The sequence below is a fragment of the Pezoporus occidentalis genome, unplaced genomic scaffold (genome assembly GCF_034315485.1).
Source record: "Pezoporus occidentalis ecotype Australia unplaced genomic scaffold, CSIRO_AGI_Poc_V1 ctg351, whole genome shotgun sequence".
Classification (NCBI taxonomy): Eukaryota; Metazoa; Chordata; class Aves; order Psittaciformes; family Psittacidae; genus Pezoporus; species Pezoporus occidentalis.
Window position 1 is genome coordinate 129,046 of NW_026915495.1, and position 21,566 is coordinate 150,611.

The window sequence follows — 21,566 nt, forward strand, 5'->3', positions numbered from 1 at the left end:
CGTGCCCGTGCTCAGCCACTGCCCCTGCCCGTGCCCCTGCCCCTGCCCGTGCCCGTGCCCGTGCCCCTGCCCGTGCTCTGCCACTGCCCCTGCCCGTGCCCCTGCCCGTGCTCAGCCGCTGCCCTCACCCTGCCCAGCCCCTGCCCCGCAGCAGATCAGACCCGGCTCAGGAAGAACCACGCTTGTGGGCTTGTGGGCAGAGCGAGCTCTTTATCAGTCAGAGCAGCCGGGCACCGCCGCCCCGCAGCTCCCACTGCCCCGGGCTCCCGGCCCCGGGCACGCAGGACCCCGCTGCGCCGCTCTGGCGTCTGGCCGGCCCCGAGTGCAGCCTCTGCCCCGCGCAGGCAGGGACTCCCACGGGAGGGGACCCGGCTGCTGCCAGCCGTGCCCCTTCCCTAGCGGCCCGGCCGTGGTGGCGCTGCCGGCGGCTCCTTGCAGGCGTTGCTGGGTGCTCGTCCTTCAGCACCGAAGGTCTGGGAAAGCCGGGCCGGGAGCAGCTACGAGGAGCCACCGCGGCCCATCCCCGCCACTGCCCGCGTCGCCTGCTCGGGGATGCAGGCTGGGTCACTCAGGATGGAGGTGGAAACGCTCAGCTGCCGGAGGGAGCTCAGGACGGCTGCGGGGAGACGTGGGACATGAGAACTGCCCCCATGCCCTGAGGGCTGAAAGAGTGAACCCATCCTGGGGGAGATGGCTCCTCCTGACACGTCCCTGACACAGCCCACAGCAGGAAAGTTGAAGGGAAACCCCTGTTCCGAGCCCTGCCCAGCCGGGACACAGGCTCTCCGCAGGCTGGAGCACGGGTGTGAAAGGAACATGGAAAAGCACCGAGCACACAGCCCCGGAGCATCCAGCGGGTGCTTCCCTCCCGTGCAGCATCAGCATGGTGCAGCGCCAGCCCCGCTCCCCCCCCGGACACCCCCGTCCTTTTCCCCCTCTCTGCTTTCTCATCAGTCCATGCCGTGGGCCAGCCCGGCTCCTTCAGGGTGCTGCAGACAGGCACAGGGACACCTACTTGGCCGAAGCGCTGGGAGGGAGCAGTGCTGATCCAGCCAGGCCAGAGACGTCTGCGTGAGGCTCTCCATGCTGGCCGTGGAGACCATGCCATTGAAAGACTCAAAGAGGGGCCGGATGATGATACTGAACTGATGGGAGCAGAGGAGTTAAGGGCCAGTCTTGCCAAGAGCATGGATTCCACCTGTAAGGTTCAGGCAGCACTCTCCCACAGGCAGCAGGACAAACCTCCCTGCCCAGACCTGCTGTGTCCCTTTCTCAGCACAGCACCATGCTGGGCACCAGCCCATACTGCTGGGGCGATGGGGATCTGAGTGTCACCCAGGAGGCAGTGGGAGAGCTGTGTCACCCCCATCACAGCTGAAGCTGCCAGAAATGGTTGATTAGACACAAGACAACTCTTCAAGGAGACTACTAGTGCAGTGTCCTCTGGAGTGACCAGGAGCAGGGCATGACACCAGTGTGTTCGGTGTGCTCCTCTGCTGGGACCACCACTGGGGGCTGGTGATTTTGTGCACTGCTTTGACCTCCCATTCCCTGGCCCTTGGTCTCCTCCATTCTTCCCTGGCCCTTCGTCTCCTCCATTCTTCCAACCACATGGAGCCCAGACTTGTGTCCCAGGCATGGACACACCTGGGTCTCCAATGTGTGCCACGTGGCCACCAAGACCAAGCCATCATGTCACCAACTTTGTGTCTGGACCTTTCCTAATCTCTAGTTGATGGCTGCTGTGTCCCAGAGCCAGTTCCCACATTGCCAGGAGCTCTTACCTGCACAAGCTCAGCTCTGCCAGTGACTCCTCCCCAAGGACTGACCATTTACACCTACAGGGTTTGCTCCCTTGTAACAGAAGCTGCCTCCTCATCTCAGCATCTCAGCATGTCCCACCATGTGCCCTTGGCTGGGAAACATCTCCCCATGGCCTCCAGAGCCTCTTGAGCTGGAGAGATCCCACAGACCCAGGAGAAGCGGGTGGAGCAGAGGACCTGGTGTCTGGTGAAGGGTTCTGAGCAAGCTGCAGGCACTGGCCCCAAAGGATACGATCCAGAACTTCCAGTTCTGCAGCGTGGAGGAGCGGACGTACTCGTCAAACATGCTGCGCATCTGGTCGAAGCGCTGGCGTGTGATGGGCACCCCTGTGGCTGGCAGCTGCTCCTGGCAGAGGCTGTGGGGCACCAGCACTGCTGTGGGTCCATGTTTAGGAGACTGGGAGCCACAGGGCTGCCCTGTGGGGAGAGGCTCCGGCAGGACCTGAGCTCTCAGCAGGGGTGAGCAGGCAGTGTCCCCCTCCCAGGGCAGCTGTGGGGCATTGCCCCATGTTCTGGTCCCACATGGCACTGCCTCTTGAGCATCATCCCTCCTCCAAACAGGGTTTGAGGTGGGGCAGAGTCAAGTACAGGTGCTGGGAGGTGCTCGGGAGACCTGCTGTGTCCTGCTGCCTCCCCAGCGCTTGCCCTGCCTGGGTACCCCGATGCAGGCAGTGGCTCCCTCCTGCCTGCCCCAGCCATGCCCCACTTACTTGATGGAGCCATTGAGCTCCTCGATCTGCTCCCGCAGCCGCTGTGCCTCGTCCTGCAGGGCTGCCCGCTCCTGCTGCAGCTTGCAGATGTACTCAGCTGTCTTCTGCAAGGTGGTGGCCTTGCTGACCTGAGGGGCCACAGCGTGAGACAACGCAGGCAGCTGCTGGGACTGGCGGGCTGTGGGGCGCCCGGTGCAGCAGGGCTGGCAGCGCAAGAGGTGCCCTGCTCTAGTGCCCAGACCACCCTGGCATAGCTGCACCATATGGGTCTCCATGTGCCTGCTAGGGGCTTGCAGCCTCCTGCCCCAAGGGCTGGGGCATAGGACAGGAGCTCCCTGCAGTGGGGCAGGCTGGAGATGCAGCATCTCCAGGGGACACACCTTGTCCCTCCATGCTCAGGGCTGGCCGGTCCATGCAGCCCTGAGCACTCACCTTGATGCTGGGCTGGGCGTTCAGCGTGCTCACCAGGCTGTGCAGGGTGTTGAAGCCCAGCTTGATGTTGAAGCGCCTCTTCTGCTCAGCGGAGATGTGTGTGATGCGACGGCTCTCCACCTGCCAGTGGAGAAGTGCCATCAGGCACCTCCTGGCAGCAGGGGCAGCCCCGAGCCACCGGCCCCAGTGGGGCTGGGCTTGCCCAAAGTTTGTAGTGAGGGTATGGGGGAAGCTTGGAAGGCAGCAGGGAAGGGGGGTGCATATGGAGTTGGTTCCTCCCATAGCTCCTGGTGTACCTTGCTGGGCTCAGGCCTGCCTCGACATGACACGGGACGGTGCAGGGGGATGCCAGTGCCCAGACCTGCACTGGGTCTCGGGGAAGCCTGGCCAGGCTTGGGCCAGTCAATGCCTGGAAAAGGGAAAGTGATGCTCTGGGGAGAGAGGCAGCAGCAGCCCCTCATGATGGGCTGACATCAGGGTCCCACACTGGGATGGGCAGAGAAGAGCAGCCTGCAGCACTACCCCAACCCCAGGGCATCTGCCCCAGCATCCAACCAAATCTTATCAGTTTCTCTTATCCCAAATCCCACTCATTTTTCACAACTGCTCAGAAATGGGAACATCTGGAATGTGACATTTGAAGTTCCCAGTGTTTCTTGTGGTGGAATTTGCCGGGAGAGCGGACTGAAGGTAGCAACGCTGTGATCTGGTGAGACCAGAGCCTGGTTTCCAGACACCGCTCTGGTTTCTGTGGGTGAAAGCAGGGCACTTCCTGCTCAAAACCCAAGCTCCGGGTTTTCAAAACCACAGCCCGACATTTTGGTCCTTTCTGTCTTTTCCTGTTTCTGCTTTTGTCCCTGTAGAAGAAGGCAGGTGAAGGGACTATGCCCTCCCTCCCACACACAAAGAACTCCTCCATGCTCAGCCGGGTCAATGTAAATATCTGGGATTGAAGTAAATCTGAAACATCCCCATGAGGTTTGGTGCAGGGGATGCAGTGTCCTGGGGAGCTCCCTCGCGCGCCCCAGACTCACCGCAAGCCGACGTGGGGGACAGCCGCTCTGCCTTGGGCACCAGCAGCGGGCCCGGCTGGGTGCCTGCCAGCGGCACCGGCACCACCTGGGAAGGGCTGGAGCCAGGAGCCAGCCCTGGGCTCAGCTGGGCCATTCTGGAGAGGAAGGCGGCGGGGACGTCGGGGACAGTGCTCTGCTGCAGGGAGAAGGCAGAGGGAAGGAGGAGGTTGGGGACCCAGCACCCCACGTGCGCCGGGGACCAGACCTTCCCTTTGGGCTGGTCAGTGCCCAGGCACTGACACCAGAACATCTGCGGGGGGACAGGGAAAGGGGACATGCAACTCCTTCCAACCATCTGCAGGGCAGCCCCAGCCCCATCGCCCCAGGAGAGGGGCCCTGCAAAGGGATGCTTCCCACCTCCACCCTGTTTCTTTACAGGTGATTCCTGCCCCACATGCCACCTCCTTCTCCCTGTGCCTGTACAGCTCCATATTGCAAAGGGTGACCCCACAGAGCCCCATCTCCCCCCTTGCCCTAGCTCAACCCCTGCCCAGCAACCAGGAGAAGGCAGTGTCTGATCTGGGGAGGCACTTCCCAACCCGGGGGCTAGGCAGGTGCTTACCGGGGAAACAGGGGATGTGGGCACAAGTCCTTCACCTATCGGGCTTGGGGCATCCAGAACTGGCTCCTGCTTGGCTGCAGAGGGCAGGGAGCAGAAGGGAACTGCTGTGTGAGGGTGCTGGAGCCCTGGGGACCTATTCTGCCCCCCAGGACAACCAGCTCCCAGCACAGGCATTGCTGCAGCCCTTCCCTGCCTGTCTGCATCAGAGAAGGGTAAAGCAGCCCCTAGAGAGAGAGCTGCCTTTGCTCCCTACAGCAGGGATATCTTCAGGAGCCTTGGTGCAGGCAGGGACCCGCAGCCCACCCCAGACATTCATGACAGCCTCCGTGGGACCTGTCCCATCTCATGTATGGGCAGCAGGTCGGGCAGGACCCCTCAGCCCCTCTGTGCCAACAGGAGAGCAGGCTGGGGACACAGGCACTTGGCAGTGGTGCCCGTGGCTGAGCCCTGCGGGGAGACCTCCCTGGGCATGGCTTCCCCCCGGCTTTGGGGCTGCCTCACTGTGGGGAGAGCCACACGCCCTGCCCAGCATCCCCAGCACCCAACCCCAGGGAGGCAGCAGGGTCCCACCTCCGATCCCCCACCCCAGCATCTCCCCCCACCAGTGGCTGGCCCCGGGCCCCCTTACCTGCAGTGAGGAGCTGGCTCAGGCGGGGGTTGGGCATGGCCAGGGGTGTCGGTGGGGGGGGTCCCGGCAGCCTCTTCCCCTTGGTGCCATTGGGCTTTGCCTTCAGCCGCGCGCTCCTGCCCTGGGGCAGCCCCTTGAGGGGGGCAAACCTGGGGTCGCCCAGCAGCGGGGGAGGCAGGAGCTCGGGGGCAGCCGGGCCGGGGTACCCCGGGGGCACCATGCCTACAGCGTAGCCCAGCTCCGGGGAATGGGGGGCGAAGCAGGGTGCTGGGAGGGGGGATGTGGGATGGACGAGGAGCGAGGGGCTGGGGGAGCTGGGGTAGGGGAACTTGCAGCGAGGTGCTGAGATGGGGGAGCACAGGGGGTCCGGGCTCAGCACTGATGCCCCGGGGGACAGGCTGGGAGGGGGGTAGTGGGGTCCTGGTGGCTCCAGGCTGGGGGGCCCGTACTGCAGCAGGGGCTTGTGTCGGAGCTGGGGGCTGAGGTCGCTGGGCACTGTGGTGGGGGTGTTGGGGGGCAGCAGGGCTGGGGGGAGCTCGGGGCCCAGGAAGGCGCCGTGGAGGCCAAGCTGGGAGGCACCGCCGGGCTGCAGGAGACACAGGATGGTCAGAGGGGTGCCGGGGCACTGTGGCCGCGGGCCGTGGGCTGTGGTCCTGCTCACCTGGAGGAGGGCGGCGGGTGAGAGCGGGGCCTCGGGACTTGCGGGCAGCCCCCGAGCACCCATCAGGCACCCCCCATCACCGAACAGGGGCTCAGCCATGGGCATGAAGCAGGGTGGCTCCTGATAGCCTGGTTGCATCTGTGGTGGCAGTGGCCGGTGGCTGGTGAAGATATCTGTGGAGACAGAGTGAGGGGCATCAGCAAACCATCCCAGAGAGGGGATGTCAAGCCCCAGGGCACACTGGGTAAAGTTGTACCCCATTACCAGCACTGCCAGAGGTTTGCACCCGTGGCCAGCCTTGCCACATCAAGGGGATAGGAACACCCGCCCAAGGGTGCCACCCAAGGGAGGGGACCCCATCCTGACACCCAGCCAGGCACCTCATGCTGCAGGGCTGCTCCCAGGGCTGGGTGGCTGTACATCCCCTCCTGAACCAGCTCCAGCGTGGGGCAGGCCCGGTGACCCCCAGGCTGTGGGGCAGCCACAGCTGGCAGGCTCAGAGGCGCAGCTCACAGCATCCCCCAGCCATGGGGGATGCTCCCCTGGAGTCACAGCGAGCGCTTACCCCCCACCCAGCAGTGCCGTGCGTGCAGCCTGCGGCTAACCACATCCCATGGCCTTCCCGAAGCTGAGCCCCGTGACCCTGCCGCGACTCCCTCTCCCTTCCTCTCCCCTTCCCACAACCCTGCTCCTTCCGCAGGCCCAGACGCTGTGGTGCAAAGGGCTGGCCTGAGCTTTGGGCCACCTCCTTGGGGAAACGAGCTCCCCAGGCATGGCAGCCCCATGCCCGCTTCGGCTTGGTGCTGGCGCTGTGGCTGCCTGTGCCGGTGCTGGCTCGGGCAGTGCCACCAGGACGGTGTTCCCTGGAGAGGATGACTCTGAGCTGGGGCTGGGGCTGCTGGATGCTTCCCGGTAGGATGCAGCAGGAGTGCTGGCTGCGTTTGCAGACTGGCACTGACTCTGTGCCTGAGCAGCAACCCTGGCATCCCCGCTGGGGAGCACCCAGCCATGCTCCCAACCCCTTGGCTGACATGACCATCACTGCCCCAGGCTCCATCTCACTTCCTGCAGAGCCGGGCTCAGTCCGCATGCTGTCTCTGGTGCCCTCAGGCATAGCCATGCCGCAGGACTCTGCTCTGCCTCCAGTGTGGCGCAGCCTCCGGCACCCAGGGTGCCTTGGCTGGGACCTGCAAAGGTCTGAGACCCTTCTGAATCTCCATCAGAGAAGCAAACATGGCAGCAGAGTGCGATGCCACGGAGCTGAGCATGGCGATGACTCCAGCGGTGCCGTGTGCTGGCAGCCAAGGGTAACCCCAGTGCGAGACAGTGCAGTGCCATCCCTGAGCTGCCCCACTCAGCCCTCAGCCTGCCCCTTCCCCCTACCAAGGACACGGTGAATGCCAGGGAGCATGGCAGAGCCATCCCTGCCGTTCCACTCATTGTGGGCTATGGTGCTGCCAGGCAGGGTCTCAATCTCCCGAGGGTGCAGCACCCAACTCCACGCTGCCCCCAGCTCTTCGTCATGCCCACACGGCACACTGAAGCTCTGCGGGTATTTATAGGCATTTCTGGTGCCCAGCTCTGCAGATTCAATTCCTCTTGTGCCTCTTGCTCTGCTGCAGGGATGGAAGGTGGCTGGCAGCCCCCAGGAGCCCTGTCCCCCCTTCTTCTTACCTCTTCCCCACCCCACAGATCTTGCCCACACTCCTCTCCACCATTGCATCACCCTGACTTCTCCCCAGCAGTACGGTGTGGCCAGGGCACATCACTGCTCACAGGAGAAGAGCCCATGCGGATGGGACACCACACCTTTGGCATCCCGTTCAAACCCAGGGCTGGCATTGGGGTTACAGAACCCATTCCTAAACCAAGCACACTCCAGCACTGGCCTCAGGCCCCGAGTGAGCCCTGCAGCATGGTGGGGTGATGCCACCCCATGGGATGCCAGCGCTGCCCCCTGTACCCCAGTGCCCTGTATGGGTCCTACCTGGAGCGCAGTGCCAGCAGGGCCCGGGGCCCGGCTGCTCCCTTGCATCTGCCATCAGGACTTCTCCATCCGCCCCACACCGTGCTCCGGCACCCACTGTGAACACAAGGAGCTTCCTCCTTTGGGGATTGGTTTGCCTGTGCTGACTGACAGGCGCTGAGCTCTGCCACCACCACCAGGCACAGTGGCAGCCCTGTGACCCTGTGAGCCCTGTGCTGACCCAGTGCCCACCCTGCACGTGGGCGCCATGGTGCTCTGTGCAAGGCTCCCTGCTCCACACCCTGCTGGAAAAGTGGCCTTAGGGACACAATTAGGTTGGCTCTGCCAGCCTGCTCCCAGCATTCAGCCCCCATCTGCTCTCCCCAGTCATCCCACAGCCCTGTGCATTCATGACCTGGCCCTGCCCATCACATGGACTGCGAACGCCTCTGCTCCTACATCCCTGCCCCACACACGCCCTCTGCCCAGCGTACACCCACCTCCCTCATCGCTGCCACAGGCCTGCCAGCAGGGCTGCTCTGCACAGCATCCCAGGAAATGCCATGTCTGGGACAGGACTCCCACTCACGGGAGCACAAAAGCCCTGGGGCACACAGGCCATACCTGGGATGCTGTCTCTGACCCCAGCTGGACTTGAGTCCCTCCCCAGCCCCAGCAGTCCCTCCATGTGGATCTCCAGGGTTTGGGCAAAACATGAATTACATTGTCCTGTAATGGTTTGGGTTAAAGGGACCTTAAAGCTCCTCCAGTTCCAACCCTTGCCATGGGCAGGAACATCTTCCAATAGAGCAGATTGATCCCAGCCCCGTCCAACCTGGCCTTAAACATTCCTTGGAAAAGATGCTCTCCTGCAATGAAGTGGTTTGCAGTAAGACCTGTTCCATTCCCATGCAACAACCTGGAGCAAAATGCTGGCCTTTTCCCCAGGAAACAAAAGACAACTTGGCTGCTAATAGAAATGTATTGGTTCAGATGGGTACCCCTGTGCCCCTTGCCATCTCCTGCTGAGCATGAGGCTGTGCCGTGTGGTGGCACAAATGGCACAAACGGCAAGTTCTGGGCCTGCTCCTGTGACACTTGTGGTGAGGTGCTGCTTGAGAGGGGTTAGTGCAGACTGCCAGCACTGTGCAGGGTCTCTCAGGGCAAGGGACACTCGTCATGTGTCACTGTGACCCATTTGGAGCTGTTCCACCTACCAGTGACTGGCACCTACTTGGGGCACCTGGGGACAGGAGGCAAAGGGCCAGCAGTGGGAACAAACAGACCCTCTTCCCAGAAAGGGTCTCACCCTGATGAGACCTCTGGAAGGGAGCCAAAAGATGCTCCAAGAGCCTTCCCATCACATCCCTCCCTGGGGCATCCCCCCGCCTGTCCCAGCACATCAGAGTGTCCCAGCCTAGTCCCTGGCAGCATCTTATCTTGCATCACGCCATGGCCGTGTGGTGCAAGCACCCCTGTTTCCTCCTGCCAAAGGAAGTGGAGATGGCTGTGGAGCTCACAGGGTGCCGACGGATGCACAGAGGGGTCCAGAGATGCTGGTGCTGCCCAAGGCCACCAGCTACCGGGAAGGCTGCAATAACCAACGCACACTGGCTCTGGCATGTTTGAGGGCAGAGCTGGTCCCCAGTGCAGCGTGTACCAGCAGTGCCTTGCCCTGGCATATGGGGACACTGGGGACCAGGACATGTCCCAGCTGATCCCACGGCACAGCTCAGAGCCTGCATGGCTCCATGGGAGGAGGCTGCCATTGCCCACTTCCTGGTGTCCCCTCAGCAGCCCCCTTGCCGCAGGTGGCCATCAGTGCTAGGTTTGCCACCGTCCCTGGCAGGGGCAGAGCACCGCCCAGCACGGGGACCCACTTCTAAGGCAGCCCCCGTGGCTGCTCAGCCTGGCGATGGCTGGGCAGGGGGACACAGCAGCACAGAACCTGCTCTCCAGAGGTTTCCCCTCTCCTGCGGAGGACACTTGTCCTTTGGCTGCCGCCGAGGGGAGGTGGTTCAGCACCCTGGGAACCGCCAGATTTCTCTTTGTAGAAATCCGGAGCCGCTGAGGTTCTGCCCCGGGTGCAGGCAGGCAGCGGAGCCCCTGCCCCACAGCCTGCCGCAGCACCCTGCCCGTGCACGCTGCCTTTTCCATGCCAGGGCATGTCTGGTGCTTTCAGGCCACCCCTGCAGCTCCTGCTGCTGCCTGGTCAGTTTTGGGCTGCAGTGGGGCGCAGACCATGCTGGGTTGTGTGGGATGCGGCTGGCTCTTACCTGAGATCTCCATATCATCCAGGCTGGGCTGCAGGGGCGCCAAGTCCGGCTGTATCATGTCAGCATTCCCAACATAGGCTGGAAAAGGGCAGAGCTGCAACGCTGGGGCCCAGGCACACAGCACCCTCTATACCCCCTTCAGGGTTCCTCCCACCCCTGCCCTCATACCTGCCTGGCTGCAACCCTTTCTGGCACCCCAGAGTCACCCTGTGTTGCTGCTCCTTGTGCTGGCAGGGAGGTGGTGCCCCCTCTGTGGAGACCCAGGACCATCCCATCCCCACCATCCTGCCCACCAGTGCCCCTGGGACCTCATCCAGTGCTCAAGAACTCCAGGGAAAAGTTGATCCTTGGCACAGGACCCACCTGGTGCTGCAGGAGCACGAGGGACCTGGCCAGGCAGGGTCAGCAGAGGGTGGCCATGGAAGGCAGGCCCTGTCTGCTCCTCACCCAGGGCTGGCAGCACTGCCCTGGAGTCTGGTGCAAGGTCCCTCATGGGTCTAGTGCTGCCTGGGCAGCTCAGCACACCCCACCTGAGGCAGTCTGTAGGGAGCCACCCAAGGAGGGGATGCTCCCACCCTTCCCAAATAGAGCTCTCACTCTGTAGCATCCCCCCCTCCTGCCCCAGCAGGAAGGACGCCAGGGGATCCTCTCTGCTCAAAAGACGCAGGCAGCAGCTCCCAGGGTCAAGGCCAAGAAGCAGCAAGGGGCTACTGTGTGTGCTGCCCACCTGGACCTCCTCCTCCGCATCCTGCTAGAGCATGGTCTGGAACACCTACCATCCTCGGGGAGTGCCTGATGGGCACTGGGCGTCTGTGTCATGGTGAAGAGGGTGTCAGAGATGTCCAAGAGGAAGGTGTCCAAGTCAAAGTGCTGCCTACCCCCTGGCTCCTCTTCCTCATCCCCAAGCAGCATGGGCACCACGTTGCAGAAGAGCTGGTTGCACCATTTCTCCATTGGCCTCCAGAGATCTTCATCCTGCATGAGATGAGCAAAGGAGCCGAGTGGGAAGGGCCCATGCCTGGCTCCCCACCTGCGCTCCCTGGCAGCTCCCATGCTCCCTACAGCATTTATCACTCCAAAGCTTCACACCTGGCACATTGGTACTTCCACAAGTGTGAGTGCGGCATCCTAAGGGCTTGGCATCCCATCCCATAAGGCTTGGCATGCCCTGGTGCTTTTGCCTGCCCTCCTCCCAAGCTGCCCAGTGCAGGGGTTTGCGTTGTGCCCCCCTAATGCCCCCTCCCCACCCTTCCCCAGCAGACTCACCTGCTTTGGACTGGAGACCTCCTCCTCCCTAGTGGTCTTTCGGAGCTGGAAGGCGAAGATAGCCCATGTCACCCCCCGGCTGAGGCAGGCACAGTGTGGGGCAGGGCAGAGGGGAGCAATACTTAGGATGGAGGTCCCTGGAGGGCTCAGGGTGGCTGCCATGAGCTCACATCTGCCTTTACCCCACAGGGTTTGGGCTGAGCAGCTGTGGCAGTGGTGGGACCGGTGCTGTGTGTGACTGCCAGCACCCTGCCTGCCTGTGTCACCCCGGCCTTTATGGGTCCCGAGCAAGTAGCTGGGGGTGAGGCTGGACCACGCTCCACCCCACATGGCAGGAGGCCAAGGTTGTGGTGCGAGCCTGAGCAGAGCAGGCAACCAGAGCAGCACGGAGCCACCCAGCCTGCCTGGCAGCACGTGCTGGCAGGGTGAGATGTGGCTGCCAGCAGCATGCCTGTGAATCCCAGCCCAGCCCCAGTGCTGGCTCTGCTCGACCCACCCCAATATGTGTGCTGTGGGTGTGCTGCCAAACCCAGCCCCAGAGGGTGCAAAAGGCAGGGGACAGTCAGGCAGAGCACACCCAGCACTGCAGACAGCATGGGATGGGGTTCCCATTGAACTCCACCCCACCAGCACCATGTGAGCAGCCAGCATCCCCTCCCATGCTGGCAAGAGCCATCCACATCCCGCTCCCGGTCAGCCATGGGTCCATGCTGGGTACGCTGATGTCCTGCCCCACCACTGGCACCACCACGGGACAGGCAGCATCATGGGCAGAGCCACTCACCCGCTTCTTGTAGTAGATCCTCCACTTGTGGTACTCCCTCATCACCACCTCGATGCGGCGTTTCCAGTAGTTGCCCTCCAGCACAACAGCCTGGTGGGGCAGGACAGGGGGGTGAGGGCTGATCCCCACAGCCCCCAGCCCCCCACAGCCAGGGCTGGTTTCCTTGTGCCACATCAGAAACACCTTTCCAGCAGCTCTGTGACACACAGCGAGCTCTGCCCCTGTGCGTCCCCAGCTCCCCCTGCGCTGCGCAGACCTGCTCCTGCAAGGGACCGTGCCCTACCTCTGGTTTTCGGTGCTCATCAGCTTCCGAGCCCTCAAGCGGGGTGATGAAGCCACACACAGGATTCTTCCTCCGCTCCACATCTGCACAGGGGAGCACACAGCTGGCTTTACCCGTGGGTCCGTCCCTGGGCAGCCCCATCCCGCCTGGCATTGCCTGCACTCAGCAGGCACAGGGGATCTGGCTCTGTACTCACACTGGATGTACCACGCTCTCCAGATAGCATTGTTGAGGCGGATTTTGTCCCGGCAAAGCAGCCGCAGCCCCTTGAAATTCTTCCACTTTGGAGACACCAGCTTCCCACTAAAACACCAAGCGAAGGAGAGGCTGAGGGGCTCCATCCCCGAGCCTGCCCAGTTCAGGGTCTCACAAGAGGGAGGTGCCTCGAGAGGGGACCAGCCCACCAGCCTGGTGGCACATCTGGGGCAGGAGCTGCCATGTGGCCGTGCTGCAGGCTGTTAGCCAGGCACCTATGGGAACTCCCATGAGAGCACCCTGAGCTCATGTTCACCTTGGGAGCAGCACAGACCTAAACAAGGAGCTTCACAGACCCACATGAGGCTTCGCGAGCACCTAGGACTAAAGCAGATTGAGGCTCAAACTCGGCACCAGGGAGGGACCCCACTGCCTCCCACCAGCACGTCTCCATCCTGGCCCCAGGGGATGCAAAGAAAGTTTCCTGCCCAGGAAAGACGCCTGGGGAGATGTGGTGCTGGGGCTCTTGCCTCACTGCAGCATCTCCCCCTCTGCTTGGGGAGAACCCTCTGCAGCCCTGATCCAGCTCTGGGGCAGCAGCACAAGAGGGGCGTGGAGCTGTTGGAATGAGGCCAGAGGAGGCCATGGAGATGCTGCAAGGGCTGGAGCAGCTCTGCTCTGGAGCCAGGCTGAGAGAGCTGGGCTGGGGCAGCCTGGAGAAGAGAAGGCTCCTGAAGGGGAGACCTCAGAGCAGCTCCAGTGCCTGAAGGGGCTGCAGGAAACCTGGAGAGAGCCTTTGGACAAGGGCCTGTAGGGACAGGCCAAGGGGAATGGCTTTAACCTGCCAGAGGGGAGACTGAGATGAGCTCTTAGGCAGAAGCTCTTCCCTGTGAGGGTGCTGAGGCGCTGGCGCAGGGTGCCCAGAGAAGCTGTGGCTGCCCCATCCCTGGCAGTGTTCAAGGCCAGGTTGGACACGGGGGCTTGGAGCAAGGTGCTCTAGTGGAAGGGGTCCCTGCCCGTGGCAGGGGGTTGGGACTGGATGAGCTTTAAGGTCCCTTCCAACCCAAACCAGGCTGGGATTCTGTGGTTCTATTTCTGACACTCCTTTTAATGCCAGGCAAGGCTTGGAAAATCTCCCTTCAGCTGGGGCAGGGGCAGGTAGAAGGGCAGGCATCTGCATGGGTCTGGGAAGGCAAGAGAGCAAACTGGAGTACGTTATAGACATTAAGGGACACTCACTTGTGCCCCAAGGCTGGCACAGAGCGGGACCAGCCCTGCCCTCAGCCCAGCACTGCCCTGAGCTCTTCTCCACACCCATGCCCTACAAACCTGTGCCCCCATCGCAGCCCCCAGCCCTCCCTCCTTCCCGTTTCCCAGCTCCCAGCAGCAGCTGTGTTTGTTCTGTAGCTCTCTGTGGTGCGGTGATGTCCCTAATGGGGCCTGCTGTGCAGGCAGCCTCATTTCACTGATTGTCTTGTTTCCTTCCAGCTGAGGGGAGATGACCTGCTGTGCTCCGACCAGGGAGGTCCTCGGGGTCCTGCTGCCCCAGCAGCTCCATGGGGATGCTGGGGTCTCTCTGCCTTACTCTGGGGTCTTTTTCCCCTCTGCCTGCGAGTTCAGCAGCTGCCCTAGCCCTCCCACCCATGAGGGCATGGCCTCGGGGCAATGTTGGCTGCATGGAGGGGCCCTTTCGGGCAGGCTGGAGGCTGCACAGCATCCCTCCCCAGGAAGTCCATGCTGAGAGTTTGTCCCTTAAAGAGCTCAGTGCTATTTTGGGTCCCACTTATGCGGGGCACATGCATGGAGGAGGAGGAGTAGGTGCTGGGCTGGGTTTAGGGATGCTGTATTCCCTTGTTGCCAGCATCTCTTGGGTCCCTCAAGATGCTGTCAGTCCATGTTCCCAGGGAGGTGCTAGGGACAAAAGCAATGGCTGGGTAATGCTTTAAGCAGCAGCACGCTTGTTCACTTAAGCTTGTGAAACCTCAGAGCATCCTTGAACAAAGGCTGGCCCATTCTGCATTAACCTGCCCTTTTGAAATCTGGCACGGCCCAGCAAGTGGGGCTCCCTCCCTCCCCAGCAAGGAGCTGGATTGCAAACAGGCTGCTGCCCCCGAGGTTAGAGCCTGAACAGGCAGCAGTGCAGGCAGAAAGAGCCCTGTCCTGGTCCAGCTGGAGGAAGCGTGCCAGGGTAGAGGGGAGAGGAGAGCGATGCTGTCCCATCTCACTGCAGGGAACAAGGATGGGGACCTCTTCGGCTCCAGAGCCTGATGCAGGGATGTGTCTGGGAGCGGGTGCTCCCACCCATGGGGTGGATGGGGATGGTGTCCCCACAGAGACCCAGCCCACCCTGCGGCCCCAGGGGCTGGGGAAGGACCAGTGTCCCTGTGGCTCCAGCCTGCAGAGAGTTAAGGACGTGGCTGTGCTCTGGCCACTCTGCTATCACCAGGAGTTTGAACTTTCCCCCTTGGCACAAGGCAAACGGCGCGGTGGTGCCAAGCAGAGGAGCCAATGGAAGGGGCGGGTTTCCCTGGCACGTGGCCATATCGTGCCGGTCAAGGCTACCCGGCCACCCTCACCGGTGCCGCCCACCAACAGCCAGGGCAAGGGAGGCAGCATGAGGGCAGGACCACAGCCCATGGATGTGCCCTTCGGCCACGCTTGGGGCTGGTGGGGTTGTGGCCACAGAGCTGCTGCGGGTCCTGGGAGCTGCCTTTGGGCTTTGCCGTAACAGCCTTTTTTGCCCATTAAGAATCCTTTCAGGTTTGGGGCTTATCAGGCTGATCTTTGCTCCCTGGTTTGCCTTGGAAATGGCCCCACCCTTCCCAGGAAGGTGAATGCAAACCCCAGGCTGAGACAGGAGAAAGGTTTGGGATGTCCCAGGATGCCCCATGCTGCAGAGGAATGGGGACGCAGGTGCCACCATCGTCTAAGGGGGCATGGGCTGAGGTGGGAACAGGGTTCAGCCTGAGACCAAACCTGGTGTGGGTCAGCACTGACCCTGTTTTGTCCAGTAGGTCCTGGGTTTGCTCCATGATTCATTCAGCCTGTCCAAAAGTTTAAGGTGTTGCAGCCCCTGCCTTCATGGCAAAGTGAGTAATCTGCTCTGCATCAACAGCAAGAGGAGAGGGGAGGAACGATCTGGTGTAGATGCAGGGCTGTTGGGATGCGGCATGCCCCAGGGTGGCTGAAAGAGGACAGCATTCCCTGCAAGTCCTGACTGCTCATGTTCCATTTCTCACAGCTTTTGCTCCTAAAATAATGTTTTTTCCTTGATTTTTTATGCTTTAAGATGCAGAGTCTGACAAAGGAAAGTTAAAAATCTAACCACAATTTTCCTGAAAAGTGCCTCCAAGTAAAAAACCGACTGTGTTCAAATCCACCTTCAAATCTCTACTGTCTAAACGAGCTTTTCTAATTCACCGCATTCTGCTGATGGAGAGGCTGCTGCTCCAGGTTGGCCACTCATCACACTGCCTGAGCTAACTCGAGGGCAGTGCTGTAACAAAGGTGTTAATAGGGTGTACTGCGGATTAGATAGGGACCCGCTCTGTGTATTTACTCACAGGCTGGAGTGCTACTACACTCACAGCTCTGCCTCTTGAGCAGCCACCATCCTTCCTGCAGGGCAAGCATGGAGTGCCCCAGATGAGAAGGAAAGTCCTTTCAGTTGAACCTGCTTAAGTGAGTCCAGAGGAAGCCACGGAGCTGCTGTGAGGGCTGGAGCAGCTCTGCTCTGGAGCCAGGCTGAGAGAGCTGGGCTGGGTCAGCCTGGACAAGAGAAGGCTCCTCAAGGGGAGACCTTAGAGCAGCTCCAGTGCCTAAAGGGGCTGCAGGAAAGCTGGAGAGGGGCTTGGGACAAGGGCCTGTAGGGACAGGCCAAGGGGAATGGCTTTAACCTGCCAGAGGGGAGACTGAGATGAGCTCTTAGGCAGAAGCTCTGCCCTGTGAGGGTGCTGAGGCGCTGGCACAGGGTGCCCAGAGAAGCTGTGGCTGCCCCATCCCTGGCAGTGTTCAAGGCCAGGTTGGACACAGGGGCTTGGAGCAAGGTGCTCCAGTGGAAGGGGTCCCTGCCTGTGACAGGGGGTTGGAAGTGGATGAGTTTTAAGGTCCCTTCAACCTAAACCAGGCTGGGATTCTGTGATCTAAGTCCTCTTGCAAATAATTGTCCAGGAAGCTGGATAGCTGCAAACCAAGGTGGGTATCTTGGCGATCCCTGGAGATATGACCCCCGTGTGCATTAGAGTGGGAACAGACTTGAGTACCAGCCAGCTCCTCTGCACACTGCTTGGACAGGATCAGCCCCAAATCCTTGGAAAATGACAGAGAAAAGGCACAGAGCTCCCTGCCACTAGCGACAGCACAACATGCTCAGCATGGACGGGTTCAGCCCAAACCTTTCCTTTCCCCTGACCCACTATTGCCCTTCGTGTGGATAATCCACAGCAGAAACTGCCTGACCCACCGCAGAGCCCCAAAGGGTCCCGCTCCATCGGCACCGAGCTCCGCCTCCCCCTCAGCTCCTGCCGCCCTCCAGCCAGGGCACAGGCAGCACCCAGGTACTCTGAGGTCCGGGTGAGTCCAAAGCCTCCTCAGATGGTGGGGATGGACCCAGCAATTCCAGGATGTGGCCACGTCAGTGCAAGGCGCTTCCAGCCGGTCTGAGCTAATGCACAGGGCTGCGGGCGAGCGCTGGTGAGCTGTGGGAGACTGAGGTGAGTGATTTGCTGGGAGGGCAAAGGGAAATTCAGGATAATCCAGAGAGAAGGAAACGGGAGAGGGCAGCTCAGTGTGTGTGTCACTGTGATCTCTGCCTGGGTGCTTTCTGCCCTGGTGCATGAGTGTTCAAGGCGCTGTGAATTAGAGAATCAATGAGAGAGTGTGGCAAAGCTATATGAAGCACTCCACTGCTAGGAAAGCCTCAGAGCCTGCTATCAGCTTGCCAGGAGGATGGATTCGTCGGGAGTGTAAGAGTGTAACTGAGGCCTGCCTCGTTTTAAACCACAAAAGGAGCAGGGTTGATACTCCAGGTGGTTTAACAGCCTGGTGCCCTTGCCTGCTAAATCTCTCCTCTCAGTATCTGCAGGGGAGCAGAGCAGGTTAAGTCTGCATCCCACCCTAAGAGCAGCTACAGAAGGTTTCTGAAGCACAGGACAGGCACGTGCAAGATATAACACCACGAGTGGCTGCAGTTTGCAGCTCCCATTTGCACCCAGTTTTTGCACCCAGTTTTTCTCCCTTCAGGAGGACAGTTCCCCAGGCCAGGCATCCAGTGACTCCCTGCAGTGGGTCACACGAAGGTGTGTGAACTCTGCCAGGCGGGACACTGGGAGTCCCACTGCAGTCGCGGGGAGAAAGAGCTTGCTTGGGTGGGGAGGCCATGCTAAGGCCAAAGTGTGAAGAGATCCTGAAGGAGCTCAGCTTCACATGCTCCGCTTTTTGGGGGAATGAAGGCAAGGGGGCTGCAGGGAGGTGAACCCATGGAGAAACGACAGCCTAAGGAAGGGATTCAGAAGGGATTCAGAAATGCAGCACGTTGCAGGAGAAGGAGCGGAAGACATTCATGAAGTCTTTGGCAGGAGAGCTGCTGGAAGTGTCCTGGAAAACGGGTACTGGGAAAAAGGGCCTGGGAACTGCTTCATCCCAGCACCAGGAGGAAGACCTGGAGGAGGAGGAGGGGGTTTGCTTCTCTTTGAGAGATCTGAAGAAGCAAGTTACTGCCAGAAGCCAGCCATGATGTGGAGAGAGGGCTCCTTTCCCAGCAAGGGGATGATGCTCAATCCAGCCCCTGAAGGGATAATACATCAGATCCTCAGGGTGATTGCTCAACCTGAGACACGACTGCCAAAAACATCTGTGAAGTGCCATGGAGGAGACTTAGAGAGGGGAGGAATTACAACTGCCCCCATAAATCTGGAGGGTTGGAACTAGATGACCCTGAGGTCCTTTCCAACCGAAACCATTCTGTGATTCTATGATTCTATGAAAGTTGAGCTACAGCCATGGAAAATGATACTGTTTAGAGAGAGTTCAGTGAATTGCCTTTGAAACTGTGTGCGCCTGGGCAGCAAGGGATGGGCGGCTGCAGCAGTCACAGCTCAGCCAGCAGCTCAGGAGAAGCGGTAGTTCTCTGCGTGCAGCGCTGCGAAGGACAAGTGTGGGTACTGTGTCCAGACTGGTGCCCCTGACAAAAGAGGGACGCTCACAAACTGGGGTGATCCTGCAGCAGGGTGCTAAGGTGGTTGGTGACTAATGTACATGACAGAAGAGGAGGGTGGCTGATGTGTGTGTTCAGCCTGAAGAAGAGAGGCTGAACAGAGCTGGAGGGATGGGAGCCTTGCCTGCAACGTCATGGCCAGCCAAGGGTGGTGTCCAGCTGCTGTGGTCTGCTCCACTGCCAAGGCAGCTACACCCTGCTCCTTTCCCCTCTGCCCAGGGAGCACCAGAGCTCGGGGGCATCCAGAGGCTGTGATGCATCTCAGGAGTCAAGAGCTTGAGCACTTGGGATGGAGCAGGGTCTGCTCCTCCAGCCCCAAGCTGCAAGGGTAAGAACACAGCAAGTGTGGGGCTGGGAGAGGGAAGGAGTGTGGCCAACAGTGCCTGAATGTCCTCTGTGTGTGGCACTCAGGGGTGACTTGCCCCTGTCTTGTCCCCCCATGCTGAGGCTCACCATGGTCCCACAGAGTGCCAGCGTCACCAGCACCTTGGAGGAGGCTGCTCCATGCTGGCCATGAGCAAACCCTGCAATCTGTGATGTGGCCACGGGCCAGGTGTACACAGCTAGGTGGCAGCGAGTACCCTTGGAACGCTGTCCCAGTGCCCCAGGTCACCAGGCCTGCTCTGGAACATGACAACATATTCCATCATGTTCAGCACTCAAGGTCTTCAAGGCATAGCTAAAAGGTCAGCAATGGAATGAGACCCTGTGTGAAACAAGGCGATAGACAACTCCTGAAGCCTGTTTTGCTGAGGTTTTGGTTTTGCATGGGCATTGTCATTCCAGGTTTTCACCTGGACATTTTGGGAAAGTTATGTAAGCAGTTTTGTGCTGACACCAGTAGAGCAAGTGACTCTGATGCTATGCTTGAGAGAACTCAAAACCCTGGGGCCTTGGCAAAAGAGGGGAGGGTCCAAGAGTGTGAACCAAGGCACTAAGAGACATGACGCAGGCTCTGCTGTTGTCACTGAGAGGCTGTGGGATGAGCAGGTCCCTACCATCCTGAGTTTGGCTGATGTGTGTGGTTGGGGGAATGATGCAGTCACCCATCCCATTTTGCAGGAGTAAAGGAGGGATGCTTTCAAAGGCCCTGGACAAAGCCTTGTGCAGCCATCCAGCCCCAAGTGCTGCTGCATGCCCTAGAATAACCTCGGGACACGTGGGCAGACTCAAGGACGGGAAGGCAGGACTCCTGCTCTGGGCTGGATTGCCAAAGACTGAGTGTTGGCTGCCCACAGGATTATTGCTGCTCTACAGAGAGTGCAGGAGCTGGCCATGAGGGTGCCCCAGCTGGGTGCGGTGACTCCAGATCTCATGGGAAGTTGCAGAAGGGTTAAGCTACATGTGAAGAGAGAAAGAACTTCTCATCTGGCTCCACAGCCAAGAACCCACCCCAGCTCTTTGTCCCCCAGCCCCCCCAGGATGGTGGGTTTGCAGCATATTGCACATCGCACATCGCAGTCCAATGGAGAAGGAGAGGAAGATGCCAGGCTGCAATCAATTTCTGGATGGGCAGTAGGGCTCAGCCAGCCTCACGCCTTCAAAGAGCGAGGGGGGTCTGTGAGACACATGCCAGCGAAGGATCCCTGGGACTCACCTGTACTCCAGGCTCATGCACTCGAAGAGCCGGGTGAGGGTCGGGTCGATGCTCCGGGGATCAGCCGCTTCAGGCTCGGTGCGGTGATGGCGCCGCCGGGGCAGCGAGTCGCTGTGCGGGGACGACACCATGAAGTGACCACTGTGGATGACCTGAGAGGGGTTCTGCGCCCTGGCACCAGCTCCTGTGCCACCCACAGCCGTGTCCTCGGAGTCTGAGTCAGAGTCAGACATGGGGCATGGCCCAACGGGGAGCCCCACCTGAGCTCCTGCCATCACCTTCACCGGCCTGCCCCAGTACTGAGGTCCATGTCCTGGAAGTGCCAAAGCCCTGTGGATGCTGTGTTGGCACTGAGCACGTGCCGCTGGGCTCCCCAGCTCAGGACAGCCACACCACACCACACCACAGCACACCACACCTCCGCCTCGGCTCCGCTCTCCCTTCCCCGGACCACGCTGCCTCCTCCACACTCCAAGGGTCAGCTTTCGTTTTGCCGAGCGGCGTCACCAGCCCTATTTATAGTGCTGGCAGCTGATCCCGCCCATGGCACACTGTGGCCAGGACCCAGCGCCCGGGCACCAGCCACTGCCCCCCTGCCACGCGAGCTTCAGCCCCACTCCTGCTCCTGCCGATGTGCCCGATGGCCCCGGCTTTTATTTGCCCTGCAAAGCCGGGGCGGGCGGCCGCGGGTGCCGGTCCCCTCCTCTCCAGCGGCCGCGGGTGCGCTGCAGCCAGTCTGTTTACCTGCGTTAATCACTGCTCCCGGCGCGCTGGCTCTATTTACCCAGTGCCTCTGCCCTAATGTATCTCCCTGCACTTCCAAGGGAACAAATACAGATTAAGGGACACAAACAGGTGAAATTATAGCAACGGGCACCCAGCTCAGCACAAGGAATGTGGAGTTACTGAGCCATGTGCTGAGAAACAGCCCGGCCAAAAGTCTGCTTCAAGGGCTGACATGGCAAGAAAGGGGATGCAAAAGCTGAATGCAAGAGATGACAACAGTGAGCTCAGGTGTGGTGAGATTTACACACCTTGTAGTCATGCAGCCCTTCAAATGGGTTGTCTTCACCTCTGAGGTGTCCTGAGAGATGCT

The 21,566-nt window shown here is 60.7% G+C and overlaps 1 protein-coding gene across 6 annotated transcripts; it reads right to left on the minus strand.

Moving 5' to 3' along the window:
* Nucleotides 1–190: 190 nt before the first annotated feature.
* MLXIPL (MLX interacting protein like) lies at nt 191–21,106 on the minus strand. Of its 6 annotated transcripts, none has more exons than XM_062630449.1 (17): nt 20,889–21,106; nt 20,471–20,800; nt 12,661–12,767; nt 12,465–12,547; nt 12,182–12,271; nt 11,398–11,442; nt 10,908–11,106; nt 10,132–10,209; nt 5,229–6,062; nt 4,601–4,674; nt 4,000–4,174; nt 3,262–3,374; nt 2,966–3,085; nt 2,534–2,661; nt 2,056–2,179; nt 1,016–1,145; nt 191–616 (listed from the first exon to the last, which is right to left on the minus strand). In XM_062630449.1, exons 2-17 carry the CDS (start codon nt 20,743–20,745, stop codon nt 498–500), a joined length of 2,694 nt encoding a protein of 897 aa, XP_062486433.1. In that variant the 5' UTR covers nt 20,746–20,800; nt 20,889–21,106; the 3' UTR covers nt 191–497. The 6 variants fall into 6 exon arrangements, with proteins under 6 accessions (XP_062486433.1, XP_062486439.1, XP_062486438.1 ...); XM_062630455.1 differs by lacking the exon at nt 20,889–21,106 and having other exon boundaries at nt 20,471–20,581; nt 20,749–20,882; XM_062630454.1 differs by lacking the exon at nt 20,889–21,106 and having other exon boundaries at nt 20,471–20,581; nt 20,731–20,882.
* Between the last annotated feature and the right edge of the window lie 460 nt (nt 21,107–21,566).

Excerpts from the sequence above, each read along its gene's own strand:
- MLXIPL (XM_062630449.1), bottom strand. The coding sequence starts at position 20,745 with ATGGCAGGAGCTCAGGTGGGGCTCCCCGTTGGGCCATGCCCCATGTCT. Across the intron at positions 11,443-12,181 it reads GGATCTACTACAAGAAGCGG|CTCCGAAAGACCACTAGGGA; the intron begins GTGAGTGGCTCT and ends TTCGCCTTCCAG. Across the intron at positions 3,375-3,999 it reads GTCCCCCACGTCGGCTTGCG|GCATTGACTGGCCCAAGCCT; the intron begins GTGAGTCTGGGG and ends TCCCTTTTCCAG.